This window comes from Mastigoproctus giganteus, chromosome 5, assembly GCF_048544385.1.
Source record: "Mastigoproctus giganteus isolate SK-2022 chromosome 5, ASM4854438v1, whole genome shotgun sequence".
In the NCBI taxonomy this organism is placed as follows: Eukaryota; Metazoa; Arthropoda; class Arachnida; order Uropygi; family Thelyphonidae; genus Mastigoproctus; species Mastigoproctus giganteus.
In genome coordinates this window covers 27,174,134-27,194,146 of record NC_143579.1, presented here as the reverse complement: position 1 = coordinate 27,194,146, position 20,013 = coordinate 27,174,134, and the positions used below count along the sequence as shown (strand labels likewise).

The window sequence follows — 20,013 nt, the reverse complement described above, 5'->3', positions numbered from 1 at the left end:
TATATTAAAGGAGGCAGCAAAGGAAGTAAGCAAACCCTTAGCCATAATTATGAGAGCTTCCTTGGACTCAGGGGAGGTACCCATAGACTGGAAATGTTCAAATGTGATCCCAATTCACAAAGGAGGATCAAAGGCTGACACAAGTAATTATAGACCTGTGAGCTTAACTTCTGTTCCAGGAAAATTAATGGAGGCACTGGTTAAAGAAGCACTGCAGGATCATTTAGACAAGACTTCAGTTATAGCTCAGACACAGCATGGTTTTGTTAAGGGGAAGTCTTGCCTGACCAACTTGATTGGATACTATGATGCAGTCACAAAAGAACTGGATGCAGGGAATAACTTTGATATTATATACTTGGATCTTAGAAAGGCTTTTGATACTGTTGACATGGAAGACTGCTACACAAATTGGAGCAGTGTGACATTGGAGGCAAATTACTGCTATGGATAAAGGGGTGCTTGAGGGAGAGAAGACAGAGAGTGGTAATCAATGGACACTGCTCATCGTGGACTGATGTTATTAGTGGAGTCCCTCAGGGCTCAGTGTTGGGTCCATTATTGTTTTCTGTATTTATAAATGATATTGATGATGGTATATCGGGATTAATGTCCAAGTTTGCAGACGATACAAAGGTTGGCAGGGTTGTCAAGGACACTACTGACACTATGCTGCTGCAACAGGATCTGGAAAGGTTGAGCAGATGGGCTGAGAGGTGGCAAATGAAGTTTAACATTGACAAATGTAAAGTACTACACATGGGAAACAGCAACCCCAGAGCAACGTATCAACTCTGTGGTACAACACTGACAGTGGTAGAGAATGAAAGGGACTTGGGGGTGGTTGTGCAGGCAGATATGAAGTTCTCTGAGCAGTGCAGACGGGCTGCAAGAGTAGCTCATGGAGTATTGTCAATGATATACAGGAATTTTTCCAGCAGGGATAAGGAGGTGATTATTCCATTGTATAAGGCGATGGTCAGGCCACACCTAGAGTACTGTATACAGGTCTGGAGGCCTCATTTCAAGAAGGATGTAGAGCTGCTGGAACGAGTACAGAGAAGGGCAACAAGATTAGTGAATGGAACAAAGGGGTGCTCTTACGAAGAACGGCTTAAGTTTTGCAAATTACAGTGTCTGGAGACTAGGCACCAGCGAGGTGATCTGATAGAGGTGTATAAAGCCTTGAATGGTTTAAGCATGCTCAATGCTGATGGGATTCTTCCTCTAGCTCAGAATAATCACCTGAGAGGGCATAAATTCAAATTGAGGAAAGACAGATGTAGGATAGACGTGCGGAAATTTGCCTTTAGCCAGCGGGTGGTTGGTTGGTGGAACAGACTTCCATCCCTTGTGGTGGAGGTTGATAGCCTAAATAAGTTTAAGGCTCAGCTGGACAGGTATTTTGAACGAACGGAGGGGTGAAGTGGAAGTGGTTTTTTTTTTTTTTTGTTTTTTTTTTGGCTGATGCTGCATAAGCTTGCTTTCTTGCATCAAATGCCTCTACTAATGCTAATGCTAATGCTAAATATAGGTGGTCTCAATTCTAATCTCAACGATGTCCATTTCCACTTCCAGTCTGCCAAACCCCATGTACTTTTTCTGACAGAATCTCAGTTATCGGTTGATTCATCTACTGCTCATCTCAGATGGCCAAATTATTCGCTGTATGATTCCTTTCGCCTCAAAGGTGGTACTTGTGCATATGTCCATTCTGATATTCCCTGTCAGAGACTTGGCAATTTGGAATCTCCTCTCTTTGATCTACTCTGGCTTAAAATCTCTCTACCTCATTGTGTCAAATTCATCTGTTGTCTCTACCATTCTCCCAACTCCACTAATCACTTGGAGCTCTTTGACTTTCTCCAGTCCAACTTTCCTAACAGTGAAGTAATTTTCCTTGGTGATTTTAATGTTCACAACTCCAGCTGGCTTCCGTTTTCTAGTCACACCGACCCAGCAGGTCGAGATGCTGAGGCTTTTGCAATTACTAATGACCTAGCACAGATTGTTCATTTACCTATAAGAATACCGGACAATCCTAATCATACAGCCAATACGCTTGATCTTTTTCTCACAAACAACCCTTCTAAGTACACGGTCAAAGTGAGAGGTACTTTAGGCACTTCAGATCACAACTTGGTAATTGTCTCTTCTCCAATGGAACCTTTATCTCATGGCTATTACCAACCACATGTTGTTTGCCATTAAAAGAATGCAAAATGGGATGACCTGCGAGACTTCTTTTCTTCTTTTCCTTGGTCGGATTACTGTTTCAAAACTTCTGATGTCAACGTTTGTTCAGATCGTGTCAGTGAAATTATTCTTGCAGGAATGGAATCCCTTATCCCACACTCCACTTTAAAATCTCGTGCTTTATCTAAACCTTGGTTTTCCAATAAATGTGCTAAGGCTGTCCAAGAGAAGAATGTTGCATATCGTAATTGTAAAAAAAGTAAAGTGCAGCCATTATCAACCCACTGCAGGATGGAAGCCTCCTCAACAATTCATGCTGAGGGAAATGGACCATAATCTGCCATGCTGGTCCAGTGCGGGTTGGCAGATCGACCGTATTCAGCAGTCAGGGGCTTGAACCCCGGTCTACTCAAAGAGCGTGTGCTACTGCACTCCCGCACCTGCCCACTCGGTTTGTTTCTAATTCTTCAGTTTCATTTTCTGCCTACACTAAAGCTCGCAGCAGTTGTAAAGCAGTTATTAATCAGTCCAAACTAGAGTTTGAACAGGCTAAGAGTAGAAAACTTGCTTCTTGCCCTAATGGTAGCCAAGCATTCTGGTCTCTTGCCAAAGCTATTGGCCGCAACTTTTGCCCATTTTTGCTCCCACCTCTGTCCAAACCAGATGGTTCTGTTGTCACTTCAGCCAAGGATAAAGCTGACCTGCTAGCATCCCATTTTTCTTCCAGCTCATGTATTAATGATCTTGGTAAAACACCTCCCACCATTCCCAACATGCTCCATTCAATGCCTCCTGTGGCCTTCCGTCAAAAGGATATCAGAAGGATTTTGACGAATCTTGATGCTGAGAAAGCTCCAGGTCCTGATGGTATTTCTCCGCCTGTTCTCAAAACCTGTGCTCCTGAACTTACTCCTATTCTTTGCCACCTTTTTTCACTTTCTTATTCCAAAGGTGTTTTTCCTTTTGCTTGGAAATTTGCTCATATCCAGCCAGTTCCTAAAAAGGGTGACAAATCCCTCCCATCCAATTATCATCCCATTGCAATTACTTCTACTCTTTCTAAAGTAATGGAGAAATCAACTAACCGCCAACTCTTAAACTACCTAGAAACCTTCCGTCTGATCAACGATCACCAGTATGGATTCCGTCAGTGTCGATCCACTGGAGATATTCTAGCTTATGTTACCCATTTATCGACTAATTCAATGGAAAGGTTCGGTGAAACGCAAATAGTTGCTCTTGACATCTCAAAGGCTTTTGATCGTGTTTGGCATAAAGGTCTTCTAAACAAGCTTCCATCTTATGGTTTGCCAACTGGTTTTAGTAATTGGTTATCCAGTTTTCTCTCTGATCGCTCACTGAAGGTGATGGTAGATGGCTCTCTGTCTTCTAACTTCTCCACTAATGCCGGTGTCCCCCAAGGTTCAGTTCTTTCCCCCACTCTTTTCCTCTTGTATATCAATGACCTTCTTCCATTGACTGGAAATCCTATCCATAGTTTTGCCGATGATAGCACATTGCATTCAACTTTCCATTTTGAAAAACCTTGTCCTGCTCAATCAGCTTCAACTTCTCGAAAATCTGCTACCAATTCCTTAAATGCCGATCTTCAGGTAATTCTCCAGTGGGGCAAAGACAACTTAGTTGATTTCAACCCTTCTAGGCAAAATGATATATCTCTTTTGGGGATTACCCCGACTTCTCATCTCTCTTGGCACAAGCACATTACAAATATTGCTTCCTCTGCATCTAAAAAACTTGGTTTTCTCTTTCAATCTCGGCGTTACTTTTCTTCCAAACAGCTGCTCACTCTGTATAAATCGCAAATCCGCCCTGACATGGAATATTGTTCCCACATCTGGGGTGGTGCCCCCAAAACCTCTCTCAGGCTTCTTGATTCCATTCAGAAGAGGGCAGTTAGGTTAATTAATGATTCATCTCTAACAGTCTCTCTCCACTCGCTTTCTCATAGACGCACTGTTTCTGCTGCATGCCTCTTCTACAGATACTTCCATGGGCACTGTTCTTCTGAATTGGCTTCTATAATTCCTGCTCTCACTTTCAAAACATTCCGAACACGTGCCGCCACTAGCCAACATCCATTTACTGTCCAACTTCAAACCCACAGAACCAACCAGGCATTTATTCATTCAACTGCCATTTTCTGGAACAACCTTCCTTCATACGTATTTCCTGAAAATTACAATCTACAGAAGTTCAAGTCCAATGTCAACAAATATCTTCTTTCATCTTCTTAACCTCAAACCCAAGCACGGTACTAAGTACTATAGGTTCTAATACTCTCGAGTTTGGGATTCACATAAAAAAAAAAAAAAGATATCGTTGGGATAACAGAAACATGGTGTCACACAGATGTGGGGAATGCAGAATTGGAATTTGGGGAGTACAATGTGTACAGGAAGGATAGACAGTATAGGAAGGGAGGAGGGGTTATGCTATTGGTTGAGAGAGACATAAAACCTAAAGAAGTCCAGCCAGTCGACATGACTTGACAGAGCAGTGTCAAGATAGTTTAGTGTGACATAAGCACTGGGAAAGCAAAATTGAGAATAGGAGTGTGTTATAGGCCTAATGACTCTGATGAGTATAATAAACAACTGCACAGAGAAATAGAGTGGGCCAGTAAATCAAAGAGTGTCTTATAATATGGGATTTTAATTTCCCAGATATTGATTGGAATTTGTGGGTTGGTCACACACACTATCAAGGCTTTTGTGGATTTATTGGATGATTTAGCGTTAGTAGAGGCATATGATGCAAGAAAGCACAAGCTTATGGCAGCATCAGCCAAAGAAAGAAAAAAAAAAAAAAAAAAAAATTCCACTTCACCCCTCCGTTCGTTCGAAATAACTGTCCAGCTGAGCCTTAAATTTATTTAGGCTATCAAATTCCACAACAAGGGATGGAAGTCTGTTCCACCAACCTACTACCTGCAGGCTAAAGGCAAATTTCCACACATCTATCCTACATGTCTTTCCTCAATTTGAATTTAAGCCCTTTCAGGTGATTATTCTGAGCAAGAGGAAGAATCCCATCAGCATTGAACATGCTCAAACCCAGGTCTTTCATTTTCTACGGCAGCATGTTTGGGAGGCAACTAGAGGGAGTAATACTCTTGATCTGATTATCAGTAGTGATTCTTCATGCATTAAGAATCTGCAGATAAAGGAACCACTAGGTGGCAGTGAACACAGTGTGCTGAAGTGGTATTTACTCAAAGAGGTAGCTACCATCAGGGATAAAGGTAATGGTTTTTGCTTTCATAAAGGTGACTATGATGGTGTGAGACAGTATTTAAATTCCATACGGTAAGACCAAGTGATGATATTACCAACAGCAAATTCAAAATGGGAAGTATCCAAAGAATTAATCTTAGAAGCTACTAGGCTTTTCATACCAACTAAGAAATATTGTTCAAGATTTAGGCCTAAATGGATGTCAGATGAACTAATTAGACATGTGGCAGAGAAGAAAAATGCACGGGATACATATAAATTAACAGGTGACATGGGAGCCTATGATAGATATCAGCTGGTCTGTAACCAAGTCACAAAGGAGATTAGGCAGGCAAAGGCAGATTACGAGAAATATTTGGCAAAGGATGCAAAGAAAAACAGCAAAGTGTTCTTTACTTATGTAAACTCTAGAAGAAAGAGGATGAATCAGATTGGTCCATTTGATATGGATGGTTAAACTGCTGATGATCCTGCTCAGGCAGTTAACAAACTATATGAATATTTTGCATCTACATTCACACAGGAGGAGTTATTCAGAGAGGGGAATGCCAGATGTGTATTAAACTCTGGCAGTAAGCTAGATAATCTTGTAATAACTAAAAGTAAAGTGGAGGAGAAATTGTTGAAGATAAACATAAGAAAGGCACCTGGGGTAGACGGAATCTATCCAGTTATATTAAAGGAGGCAGCAAAGGAAGTAAGCAAACCCTTAGCCATAATTATGGCTAAGGGTTTGCCATAGTTAAGGGGAAGTCTTGTCTGACCAATTTTATTGGATACTATGATGTGATTACAAAGGAACCGGATGCAAAAAATAATTTCGATATTAGCATTTTAGCATTAGCATTAGTGGAGGCATTTGATGCAAGAAAGCAAGCTTATGCAGCATCAGCCAAAAAAAAAAACAAAAAAAAAACCACTTCCACTTCATCCCTCTGTTCGTTCAAAATACCTGTCCAGCTGAGCCTTAAACTTATTTAGGCTGTCAACTTCCACGACAAGGGATGGAAGTCTGTTCCACCAAGCAACCACCCGCTGGCTAAAGGCAAATTTCCGCACGTCTATCCTACATCTGTCTTTGCTCAATTTGAATTTATGCCCTCTCAGGTGATTATTCTGAGCGAGAGGAAGAATCCCATCCGCATTGAGCATGCTCAAACCATTCAAGGCTTTATACACCTCTATCAGATCACCTCGCTGGTGCCTAGTCTCCAGACACTGTAATTTGCAAAACTTAAGCCTTTCTTCGTAAGAGCACCCCTTTGTTCCATTCACTAATCTTGTTGCCCTTCTCTGTACTCGTTCCAGCAGCTCTACATCCTTCTTGAAATGAGGCCTCCAGACCTGTATACAGTACTCTAGGTGTGACCTGACCATAGCCTTATACAAGGGAATAATCACCTCCTTATCCCTGCTAGAAAAATTCCTATATATCATTGACAATACACCATGAGCTACTCTTGCAGCCCGTCTGCACTGCTCAGAGAACTTCATATCTGCCTGCACAACCACCCCCAAGTCCCTTTCATTCTCTACCACTGTCAGTGTAGTACCACAGAGTTGATATGTTGCTCTGGGGTTGCTGTTTCCCGGTTGTAGTACTTTACATTTGTCAATGTTAAACTTCATTTGCCACCTCTCGGCCCATCTGCTCAACCTTTCCAGATCCTGTTGCAGCAGTATAGTGTCAGTAGTGTCCTTGACAACCCTGCCTACCTTTGAATCGTCTGCAAACTTCGACATTAAGCTTGATATACCGTCATCAATATCATATAAATACAGAAAACAATAATGGATCCAACACTGAGCCCTGAGGGACTCCACTAATAACATTAGTCCACGACGAGCAGTGTCCATTGATTACCACTCTGTCTTCTCCCCCTCAGCCACCCCTTTATCCACAGCAGCAATTTGCCTCCAATGCCACACTGCTCCAATTTGTGCAGCAGTCTTCCATGTGCAACAGTATCAAAAGCCTTTCTAAGATCCAAGTATATAATATCAAAGTTATTCCCTGCATCCAGTTCCTTTGTGACTGCATCATAGTATCCAATCAAATTGGTCAGGCAAGACTTACCCTTAACAAAACCATGCTGTGTCCGAGCTATAACTGAAGTCTTGTCTAAATGATCCTGCAGTGCTTCTTTAACTAGTGCCTCCATTAATTTTCCTGGAACATAAGTTAAACTCACAGGTCTATAATTACTTGTGTCAGTCTTTGATCCTCCTTTGTGAATTGGGGTCACATTTGCACATCTCCAGTCTGTGGGTACCTCCCCTGAGTCCAAGGAAGCTCTCATAATTATGGCTAAGGGTTTGCTTACTTCCTTTGCTGCCTCCTTTAATATAACTGGATAGATCCCATCCACCCCGGGTGCCTTTCTTGTGTTTATCTTCAACAATTTCTCCTCCACTTTATTACAAGATCCTCTAGCTTACTACTAGAGTTGAATACACCTCTGGCTTTCCCCTCACTAAATAACTCCTCATGTGTGAATGTGGATGCAAAATATTCATTTAGTTTGTTAGCTACCTGAGCAGGATCATCAACAGTTGACCCATCGATATCAAGTGGACCAATCTGATTCATCCCCTTCCTTCTAGAGTTTACATAAATAAAGAACTCTTTGCTGTTTTTCTTTGCATCCCTTGCCAAAGATTTCTCGTAATCTGCCTTCGCCTGCCTAACCTCTTTTGTAACTTGGTTACAGATCAACTTGTATCTATCATAGGCTTCTGTGTCATGTGTTAATTTGTATGTATCCCATGCATGTTTCTTCTCTGCCATATGCCTCATCAGTTCATCTGACATCCATTTAGACCTAAACCTTGAACAATATTTCTTAGTTGGTATGTAAAGCCTAGTAGCTTCTAAGATAAGTTCTTTGAATGCTTCCCATTGTGCATTTGCTGTTGGTAACATCAGCAGTTGGTCCCACTGTATAGAATTTAAATACTGTCTCAGTCCATCGTAGTCGCCTTTACGAAAGCAATAACCCTTCCCTTTACCACTAATGGTAGTTACCTCTTTGAGTAAATCCCACTTCAGCACACTGTGATCACTGCCACCTCTGGTTCATTTATCTGCAGATTCTTAATGCATGAAGAATCACTGCTGATAATCAGATCAAGAGTATTCCTCCCTCTAGTTGCCTCCCGAACATGCTGATGTAGAAAACAATCATCCAATAAATCCACAAAAGCCTTGCTAGTGTGCGTGTGACCAACCCACAAATTCCAGTCAATATCTGGGAAATTAAAATCTCCCATTATAAGACTCTCTGATTTACTAGCCCACTCTATTTCCCTGTACAGTTTCTTATTATACTCATCAGAGTCATTAAGCCTATAGCACACTCCTACTCTCAATTTTGATCTCCCAATGCTTATGTCACACCAAACTGACTCGACACTGCACTGTCCAGCAATGTCCACTGGCTTCACTTCCTTGGATTTTATGTATTTCTTAACTAATAGCATAACCCCTCCTCCCTTCCTATCCAGTCTATCCTTTCTGTAGACGTTGTACTCCCCAAATTCCAGTTCTGCATTCCTTATATCTGTGTGACACCACGTTTCTGATATCCCAACAATATCTGCCTTTGATGTTTTGGGCAATACTTCAAATTCATCAAATTTATTTACTAAACTCCTAGCATTGGTGTACACGCAAGTATACATGCACCTATTTCTATTCTTAGCTACCCTAACACAACCCACGTGTTTACTTGTACCGCAAAATATATTTGGATTTTAGAAAGGCTTTTGATACTGTTTCACATGGAAGACTGCTGCACAAATTGGAGCAGTGTGGCATTGGAGGCAAATTGCCGCTATGGATAAAGGACAACCACTTTATCCTTTAGACAAATTGCCGCTATGGACAACCACTATTAGCCATAGTGGTTGAGTGGGAAAAGACAGATTGCGTAATCAATGGACACTGCTCTTTGCGGACTAATATTATTAGTGGAGTCCGCCAGGGTTTAGTGTTAGGTTCATTGTTGTTTTCTGTATTTATTAATGATATTGATGATGGTATATCAGGCTTAATGTCCAAATTTGCAGACAATACGAAGATTGGCAGAGTTGTTAATGACAGTTAAAAAAGTTGAGCAGTTGGGCTGAAAGGTAGCAACTGAAGTTTCACACCGGCAAATGTAAAGTACTGCATATAGGAAGCAGTAACCCCAGAGTAAGGGCGCCTCTGTAGCCAGGTGGGCAGGAGCAGCAGTGCGTAGCACACGCTTCTCGATTAGACCGGGGTTAGAGTCCGTGATCACTAAATACGGAGAATGCGGAAAGGTCAGGGAATGACCACTGCATATTCCCGGAGCAATATGGCCTTAGTTGCTAATGCTCTTAAAACCCAAATAACAACAACAACAACCCCAGAGTAACATATCAACTGTGTGGTACTACATTGACAGTGGTAGAAAGTGAAAAGGACCTGGGGGTAATGTGTGCAGGCAGATATGATGTTTTCTGAACAGTGCAGATGGTCTGCAAGAGTAGCTCATGGTGTCTTGTCAATGATATACAGGAATTTTTCTAGCAGGGTTAAGGAGGTGATTATCCCCTTGTATAAGGCAATGGTCAGTCCAATCAATTCCACACCTTGAGTACTGTACACAGGTCTGGACGCCTCATTTTAAGAAGGATGTAGAGCTGTTGGAATGAGCAGAGAGAAGGGCAACAAGATTAGTGAATGGAACGAAAGGTTGCTCTTACGAAGAAAGAGCTTGTTTTGCAGATTACAGTGTTTGGAGACTAGGCACCTGCAAGGTGATCTGATTGAGGTGTATAAAGCCTTGAATGGTTTGAGCATGCTCAATGCTGATGGGATTCTTTCCCTTGTGTAGAATAACCACCTGAGAGGGCATAAATTCAAATTGAGGAAAGACAGTCGTAGGATAAATGTGCAGAAGTTTGCCTATAGCCAGCGGGTGGTTGATTGCTGGAACAAACTTCCATCTGTCGTTGTAGAATTTGGATGGGTGGTGTACTTTGTAGTGTACCTAATAAATTGAGCCTTAAGCAGTAGTAGTAATTAATGCATAATTAGTCAAAGGCTCAAAACAGTGGACAAAAGTCCACTGTTTTGACTCGCAATGAGAACAGTTTTGACTCGCACCCCTCCCCACCACCACCACCATTCCAGCTACTGAAGAAATACTGGCACCAAGTATTCTGCATTAAAAAATCACAAGGTCCTTTTCCCTACTATTTCAATTATAACGTATTATCTACAACTGCTAGGGTGAGAGGTTGTTCCCTTTTGCTTGAGATATACATATATATATATATATATATATATATATATATATACAGCAAATGTGTCACTAATCACATGTTATATCAATTCATCCGCACAAAACTTTGTGGTGTACCTAATAAAGTGAGCATTAAGTAGTAATTAATACATAATTATTGAAGGGCTCAAAATATATAACAAGATACCTCACACCCATCCCCCTCTATGCTTCAGAGATCTGGTCCTCTGCACTGGCATGCCACCAAAAATTATATTTGACATTGAATATCAGATCTTAAGATGGCTAAACTGACTGGGAGGGTTGCCAGTCAATATATCCCAAATGATATTACACGTTAACATTGACATGACCTTGGAAACTAGTTGTTATAGGAAAAAATATTGCCCTATTGCCCATCTGTTGAAATTACTGACCAAAAGAGTTGATGTTTCTAATATAAAGAATATTGTCATAGGTCCTAGATCTTGTCGCAGGAGTACATAGAATCCACTCCTTCCCTTAAGGAAGAAAATTAACAACCTTGCTTGCCTGAACAGTGTTTCTAGCAAACAAAATATTTCAATGAACTTCAAATAGAACCTTAAAAACTAACTAAAAATAAGACATACAAAAAACAATGCAAAAGAACCAGTATTGCTGCTGTGCTTCAGTCATCCCTACACCCATGACAGGATACATAGCAATAGGGAAACAACTGTAAAGTCCCACTTAATCCCAGGAAGCTGTGATGCTCACTTTGTATAAGTGCAGCATACTGCACTTAGCAACCCATCTTCAACTTATCACATTTTTTGAAAACTCCTTTCTAGAGTCTCAACTATCCAGTTCTGCTTCATCTTAACTTCATTACACTTCTGTATATCAAATAACATCTGTTCATATTACGCAAATCAATACTGTAAATTGTATATGTAGCACTGAAACTATACAAATACCCTATGTAACTATCCTTCTTGCACCCTTCTAGCACGCATACTATACACGGGTGATTGTAAAAAGCAATAAATCGAATAAATAATTGATGCAATAAATGGATACTTATTGATAATGAATGAGATATACTGCTGGTACTGATATTGGCTTTTGATGTAGCACACGAACAATATATTAATATACAGTTGGACCTCTAACGAACATCCATATAGCAAATTTTTCTATGTAGTGAACTTTTTTGATTTCCCCCTGGTCATTACAATGAAAATAGTTTCGGTATAAAGAAGAAAAATTTCCATATAACGAACTGATTTCAAGAGACGTGGGTACACATTGTTTGCACCTCTGGCCTTTAGGTAATAGAACTGATGAACTTTAGGCAATAGAAAGCATGAATTAAGAGCTAAAAAGGATTAAGAATTAATCATTTGAGATTTTAATAGCTAAAGGGTTTAATTCTTAAGGGCATTCCACAATTTAGTGCTGCCCGTAAAGCTATTACTGTACCAAGAAGTTGTGCTGCTCAATTGCTACTCATGTGTTGTGTCCACAGTTATTGGCAAATAGTAAGGCATATTCCCGACATGGACATTGGCTCTGGCCAACTTGTTTTCTATTGTAAGCACCCTATTAGAGAATTAGGAGAAAGTGATTTTCCTTTATCCAGGAAATTCATCTGCTGTTTCACAGAAATAAGTCATCCACACTTTTACTAAATGTTGCCTGTCTCTGTACGGTAGGTACAAGTGGTCCCTAAATCAGTTTTGTTTTAGCTGCTGTGCAAGTCACCTCACAATGTATAAGAGGAAGTCCTTGCGTGTAGTGTAAAAAGTGGGAGTGCTTAATAGTGTAAATCAGGGAGTTAAAAAAGAAATTGCTTTAAAAGGTGGTATCCCTGTCAGTAGTGACACGGTTTTTCAGAATGTCAACCATTCTGAAAAACCGTGTTTCGATTCTCAAACTGTTTGAGAAAACGGGACCCAGTCGGAAGTTTGCGAAACTATGCCTGTATGAAGATGTCGCCAAAATATGAAGCAAATTTTAAGTGGATGAAGTTGCCTCCAGACTAAAACATGCCAATATCTGGGCCATTAATAAAAGAAAAGGATATGGAGTGTGCATCTTTTCTGGGGCATAAAACATTCCAAGCCAGTTCTGGTTGGGTGGACAAATTTAAAAAGCACCATTGCTTACTCGAAAAAGTTATTTCTGGTGAAAGTGGGATTGCAATTGAAGAAGACTGTACCCATTGAAAAGAAACAGTTTTGAAAAAAATTATGGGCTACGAGCCCAAAGACATATTCAATGTTGATGAAATCTATCTTTCAGGTCTATTTTTTAAATGTTTGCAGAACAAGACACTGACTTTTAAAGGTGATAAATATGTAGGTGGTAAAGATAGTAAGGAGAGAATTAGTCTTGGTTGGTGCAAATATAGCTCGTAATGAAAAACTGAAGCTTCTGATAATCGGCAAAAGTAAACAACCCTGATGTTTCAAAGGAGTAAAGTTGTTAGAGTTGGACTACAATTACAACAAAAAAGCTTGAATGATAAGTGAAATTTTTGAACATTGGATTTTAAATTTCGATAGAAAGTTGACAAAAGAAAATAGAAAAATTGCTTTGATTGTTGACAACTGGCCACCTTCATTTGGTAATTTCAAAATTTACAAGTCTGTTTTCTTCCCTCCAAATATCTCATCTAAACTGCAGCCAATGGACCAAGGCATTATCAAGAATTTGAAAATACACTACTGAAGGCACATAATAAAAAAAATTACACTGAGAATAGAAACCAACCTACAGATTCTGTTATAAATTTTCAGATGTGCATATTAGAGTTGGCAAAAGTGTCGAATCAAGATGTAATGGAAACGATTAAGAATTGTTTTACAAAAGCAGGTTTTGCTAAAATGCAAATTAACAGTGATGAGAAGGATGAACTGCTACAAGACATTGAGCAATCTTGGGAAGAACTCCACGCGAGAGTTTTAATCAGTGGAGAAATTGTTCTTGAAGAATCTTTAGGAGTTAGCATTAGTAGAGGCACACAATGCAAGAAAGCAAGCTTATGCAGCATCAGCCAAAAAAAAAAAAAAAAAAGCTCTGATTTCACCTCTCCATTCGTTCCGAATATCTGTCCAGCTCAGCCTCAAATTTATTTAGGCTATCAACTTCCACAACAACAGGTGGAAATCTGTTCCACCAGTCAACTTTTTTTTTTTTTTTTTTTTTTGGTAGTTGTTGGTGCATTGGCTTCTGTGGCTATAATGCACCTCCCAAGGTTTTTGCAGTACTTTGACCAAAGCCTGAGGCGGGATTCGAACCCGCGACCTTTGGGTTACCAGGCAGATACTTTATCCACCCGGCTAGTGTGGTCGGCACCAATCAACTACCAGCTGGCTAAATCAGTTGATAACAATGTCATAGTAGCTGAATCTAAGTGACTCCAACATTTTGGAGTGTATTCAAAGAACTAGTGACAATACTGCCGATGAGTTGAATGAAAATGAGGGCAATATTAAACCTTCCAAACATGAAATGTTGGCATTTGAAACTTTGCATCGAGGCCTTCAGTATAAAGAAAATATATTTGAGTACTTAAACAAATGCGAACATTTTTATGAACGATGTACAGTAAAACTGAATGTACAACAAAAAAAAAACAAATATTTTACGACATAATTCTTAAAAGGGTACTAAGATATTGTGCGCATCATGTAAGTAGCCATTTCTTAATGTGATATTAATAAAAATTGTTTTAAAATGTTAGAAAATTTATTCATTCCCACTTATTTCTAATTTATTTCCCATACTTTACTGTATTTCTGAAGGTTGAATTACACTATGTTTCATTGTTGAAAAGGTCATATTTTATAATGAAATTTCTGTATAACGAATTTTTTCACGGGAACGAGCGATTTCGTTATATGTAGGTCCGACTGTGTGTATATATATACAATCGATCGTTTAACTGCAGGGCTAACTGAGATAACTTACCTTCCTTGAAATCAAACTTTCCCGGCATAATAAACAAATAAAAATCAAGTAACCAACACTCTTCTCAGCCAATATTCCAGATGGAAAAGTCACATGTGCATCACCACACGAGTGGCGCCCTCTCCCATGACGTAAAATTATGCCACAAAACATAGAATGATACTGTACCCGGTTGAACCTCAGGAAAAAAAAAAAAAAAGAGTTGAAAACAGCTGAAAAACATTTTCTCCAGTTCCTGAAGAAAAGAACTTTCTGTTGTCATTCAGTGTCTGCACCAATTAATTATTTGCTTTTGTCGATGACATATACTTATTGTTTAGTTCATTTTCCTTGATTAAATAACTGTGATGCTTCGGATACAAATGATCACATAATTATGGGGAAATTGGTCGGAAAAAAAAAAAAAATTGGTGCAGACACTGAATCTCAACAGAAAGTTCTTTTCTTCAGGAACTGGAGAAAATGCTTTTCATTTGTTCAGCTGTTTTCAACTCTTCAACCGGGTATAATTCTATGTTCAGTGGTTAATTTATGTAGAAAATTTAAGATCTTCAGGAAGGAAATTTTGAGCGTCTTTTTTATAAAGATGAGATAGAGATCTTTATGAACATCTTTACCAACGGTTGCACTTTTTTCTAGTAATGTAGGAACCCTTCTTCGGAAAAAAAATTGTACCGTATTTTAGCGAGGGGAAAAAAGCGCGGGTCTACAACAGTGTGTGTGTTTTTTTTTTTTTTTTAACTCTGATATTTTTGCTACTGACGTCAATAATCAATGCCGGATTAAGGCCAAGTGACGCCTTATGTTCCTCAGGGGTTCGTTTGCTGGACATCATTCTTCAAATGGAGATTAAGGCAATCAACTGTTACTATTATTCATCATTCAATGTGTACAATAAGCTTTTCGGGCAAGTTCATTCAAATATTGATGTTCCAGAAAGCGCCTGTGTGTTATACGATCGACTAGTGGTTTATATATTAGGACAACAATCTCGTGTTCTCAAGATCTATTGTGAAACGTGGAGAATAGACTCGCAACATCAAAATCAGCGTTGTGTTTATTCATTCTGAAATCTTGCTATTAGTTATACCTCAGAATGCCGCAGAACTATAGCTCTTTTAGTATAAGACTCATGCTGTGGGTAACGTGTAGCAAGAGAATGGCTAAGAGGCAAGGATGATTAAACAAAACATAGTTTATTAACTCTAGCATACAAACAGGTGTAAAATAAAATGGTTATATACTTTTATATAATTATATAAGAATTCTATTTCTTATCAAAAGGATAAAACGATATATTATAAGGATAATGATACATGTGTACAAACTTGTCTGCGTTCTTCATGTAATCTTCAATTGGCACTGCTGCCCGTACTCTCTGAAGCCAACAATCATCCCGCAGTTCGAGTATTTGGGTGCATGTGTAAGTGTACTATACAGGTTTAACAGTCATAACTGATGGAATTCCATTAATACAAATAGATCTTGATAATCTTAAACTCTAATTTCTAAGTGTTGTAAAATAGATGCTACCTTAGTGAGTGTTCCTATGAGGAGTTGTTTGTCAGTGGACTCTATTAAATAAAGAGTTATGTATTAACGTCCGACATTTTCATTCTATTAACTATCGTTTTGCAAATATAGGGTGAAACTTACCAGAATAAACTTTGCAATGTTCAAGAATAGACGTCTAGGAACAGAAGTCAGCAGCAAAAGATTCTCAAAACGTTTTTACGAAATAGCCTCAAGAAAAAGAAGTGCTTCGCTCAGGACAAGACTCTCTTCATCTCTTTGTCTCTCTCTGGGTTTCCTCTTTGTATCTTTCTCCCTTCTCTCTCTGTCTTCCTGATCTTTACGTTCTGTCCGTCTCTCTTCTGTCCGTCCTGTGTCCTCCGTTCCTTCTGTGTTCACCGTCCGTCTTATGTGTTTCACCGTCCCTCTCTTTGTCTCCGATCTGCATATATGTATGTCACCCCTTTTAGAGTTTCCAATGCTCCTATTGGTCAAAAGGCTAATTTCGTGGGGAAAAGAAAATCCCAGGGACTGTTATTTTGGAAACCTGACACAGTAAAAAATGGAATTTATGAGGAGAAAGAGGAACTTCACATCTGCATGGGGTGGAATTTCCAGACTGCCCAGCGGTAGTCACTAGATCTAAAGTCCGTTCGTTCCTACACAAGGAATTTCCAGACAACAATCACCCCGTAGTTATAAGGTTCAGATTTCACCCTGAAGTATGCTTCTTAATTGACATTACACTCTCTTCTCCGACGAAAGTCATATACTTTCTCACCGTTTTTATAAATATTATATCCACGATGTTCGTCCGATCCGATCGAGTAACGATCTCTTGCTGTGAATCAGTCGGACTCATAAAGATGGAACAGTGTTTCAACTGCTCTTTTCCCTAGCGCGGCGTCAACGCGCGTACGCTAAAAAAACAGAAACAGCCTTTTACACGGAGTGAATATCACACTACAAGTACAGTAGTGGTAAAAAGTATAAGGTGACTTGTTGAAGTAACAGCCCTCAAAAGCAAATTAAAAGTAAAAATGAAGACATTTAGGTGTAAAAATGAAGACATTTTTACACCTAAGCACAGCCCAATGATGGTGCTCCCCTTGGCTTTGGCTTCTCCATTGCTTAACTTTCAAGACATTAAGACTCAATAAGTGCTGAATGTGAAATGAGAATTTGAAAATTTATAACCCTTTTCCAGTTTTCTTCCAGGCAAGAAACAACTATATTAAATAAAAACTTTTGATTAAAAATTTTTTTTTTTACTTCACAAAAACACTAAATAGCAGTAAAAAACATATAAGCAAAGATTTACCTATAGGTTTATATTTATTTACTTTTTAAAATTTTCTTCTAGATTTTTTAATTGAAAGTCTTTGATCAAGTCCTCAAAACTAATTTGGCGTAACAATTCTGCTTCTATACTTAGCAGAGACAAGGCATCCGATCTGTCTTGTCGCATACACGTTCTCATGGGATTTTTAATGTGCTTTAGTTGAGAAAATGAACGCTCAGCTGTGTAAATTGTAACCATTAAGGTTTAAAAAAATATGCAAGGCAATATCTACATTTGGAAACGCACAATCAACTCTAAAATTATTTTATAAAGTTTATCATGACTGAATCTGCATTTTGCACTTTTTGTTGCACTGAACCTATGCATCAAACTGCAGAAACTCAGCAGGGAGATTATTGTCCAAGTCTTCTGGGTAAGCATCAATTAGTTTTTGAGAACAGTGAGAGAACCTTTCAGTTTCAGCAGATGAAGTGACATTATTTAGCACATCACTTAGAAAGGGAAATCTGTCTGTTATTTCTTTGTATACCTCTCCTGTCCTTCTCATCTCAGTTTCTAGTTTGTCAATAATTGGGTAAAAGGTGGTGATACGAAATTTATCTTTGGTATTCAGATCTACTTCTGGTGTCGTCTTTTTCTGATACGTTTGCGAGTTTGAACGGCCTTGTAATCAATATCTGGCAGTATTTCCTTTACAGGTGCTTCAAATCTTTCAAAGTCATCTCTTAAAGAGCATAGTTGGTCAGCTAATGACCCAAACTGATCCGCACATGTTTTTAAGTTCTCACCTTAACTTTGCAGAAATTGACTTGCTCTATGATACTTTTGCAAAATATCATCCCACATGATCAACATGTAAACAAATTCTAACTCTTGCATCATATTTGCAATATTGCCTGCTTCTCTTATAGTGTCTCCATTTTGTGACTGGTCTTCAGCTAAACACTCTAAAGCCTCGAGTACCTTAAAGAAATACTTCACAATTGCTGCCGTTGCCATTACATCTGGTATTAGAGAGGGATTTTAACAAAGGTTCATTTGCAAGACAAGCTTTAAGAATTTTTCGCCGGCTGGTTGAGGAAAATGAATAGAGCAAATGCATTGTAGAGAAAAAATTAACTGCCACTTGACAGCAGTCTTCGACGTACCAGATTTGGTGAATGGGCTGCACAGGGCACATATATGACAAACTTATTTTCTTCTGAAATCTTTTACTGCATTCCCTTATAACGATCAGACATGTTAGCAGTGTTGTTGTACAACTGACCCCTACATTTTGTAAATTTTAGTTTGCAAACTTTATTATTATTATTATTATTCTTATTATTATTATTATTAGCTATATGGTGCAAGGAAACCTGAGGCTTATGCTGCACCGGCTAAAAAAAAATTTCTAAGTTACCCTGAGAGAGAGAGTGAGAGAGAGAGAGAGAGAGAGAGAGAGAGAGAGAGAGAGAGAGAGAGAGAGAGAGAGAGAGAGGAATCACCAAGAAAGAAAAGAATGATGATATCCAGCTCAGGACCCTGGGTGTGCCAAGCCCATACTCACTAGATGTGAGCCCCTGGGGTTCATATAAGTACTGCAATTCCTAGTCTGCCATTTTCTCGCAGGTATGGTTTTTTGGTTCCAAAAGGATTAAAAGGCGTTCAATAGGCTGTCCATCTTTCAAGTATCGAAGTACAACACTTAACTGATCTATATGTGATAGATCTGGTGTTGAATCAACTGACAATGAATCAACGCGTGGACCTTCTGATCCATTAGTACTATGAGCTCCTCACAGGTGGTTTGGACAGATAAGAAGGATTTCCATATTTCATAATGTGCCATGCGAAAAATGGATCAAACTGATTTAAGAACTCAAGCAGCCCTAAAAAATTCCCATTCTACAGCGAACCAAAATTTTCTTCTGTTCTTCAAAAAGCTAGGCCACGTTCAGCTAACGTACGAATAACAGCTATTACACGCTCCAAGACATGTTCCCAGTACTTGCACTCTTCTTTAATTTGTTTTTCCAATTCTTGTCGCAAGCCCAAACTTTGTCTGCGAGTTAAGTATGTTAGCATAGAGTATCGGTGAGTAGTGTTTCTTTCATAATTAGCAATTACACTAGTATTTCGCCAGTCACTGAACCCTTCTCTTTCAACGTTCGGCAAGATTTGTCGTATGGCCCATTGCGGTGTTGATAGTCACTGTGTCTGCAAGCAATCCAATAAGCCACATTATCAGCAGAAAAATCTCGCTACAACCCTGGATCTTTTGCTTTATTTACTTCATCTTTTCTCAGACAGAATCATTTCACCTTGGTCCAGTAGTTTTTAATTTTCAGCAATCTTTTCAACTTCAGACTGTCTTGTAGAGAAACTTGCCTCAACGTTTACACTAGATATACCAAGAGAATTTACGGGCAAAGTGTGAGTCTCGTGCCAGTTGGACCAGAATGTGACACCTCAACATGATGTTCTGATCTTGAAGTGACCTAGCGGTACAAAGCTCCACACTCATAGGTGTAGAGCTTTTTTCATCTTCAATCTT

General features: G+C 39.2%; 1 protein-coding gene across 1 annotated transcript in view; it reads right to left on the bottom strand.

Moving 5' to 3' along the window:
• Positions 1 to 14,761, bottom strand: part of LOC150085260 (mortality factor 4-like protein 1) — a 41,078-nt gene extending 26,317 nt beyond the window's left edge. The window contains exon 1 of the mRNA XM_090374504.1: positions 14,663 to 14,761. Coding sequence (XP_090230630.1) covers positions 14,663 to 14,690 — 28 coding nt within the window. The 5' untranslated portion in view covers positions 14,691 to 14,761. The remainder of the gene's footprint in view (positions 1 to 14,662) is intronic.
• Positions 14,762 to 20,013: the final 5,252 nt, after the last annotated feature.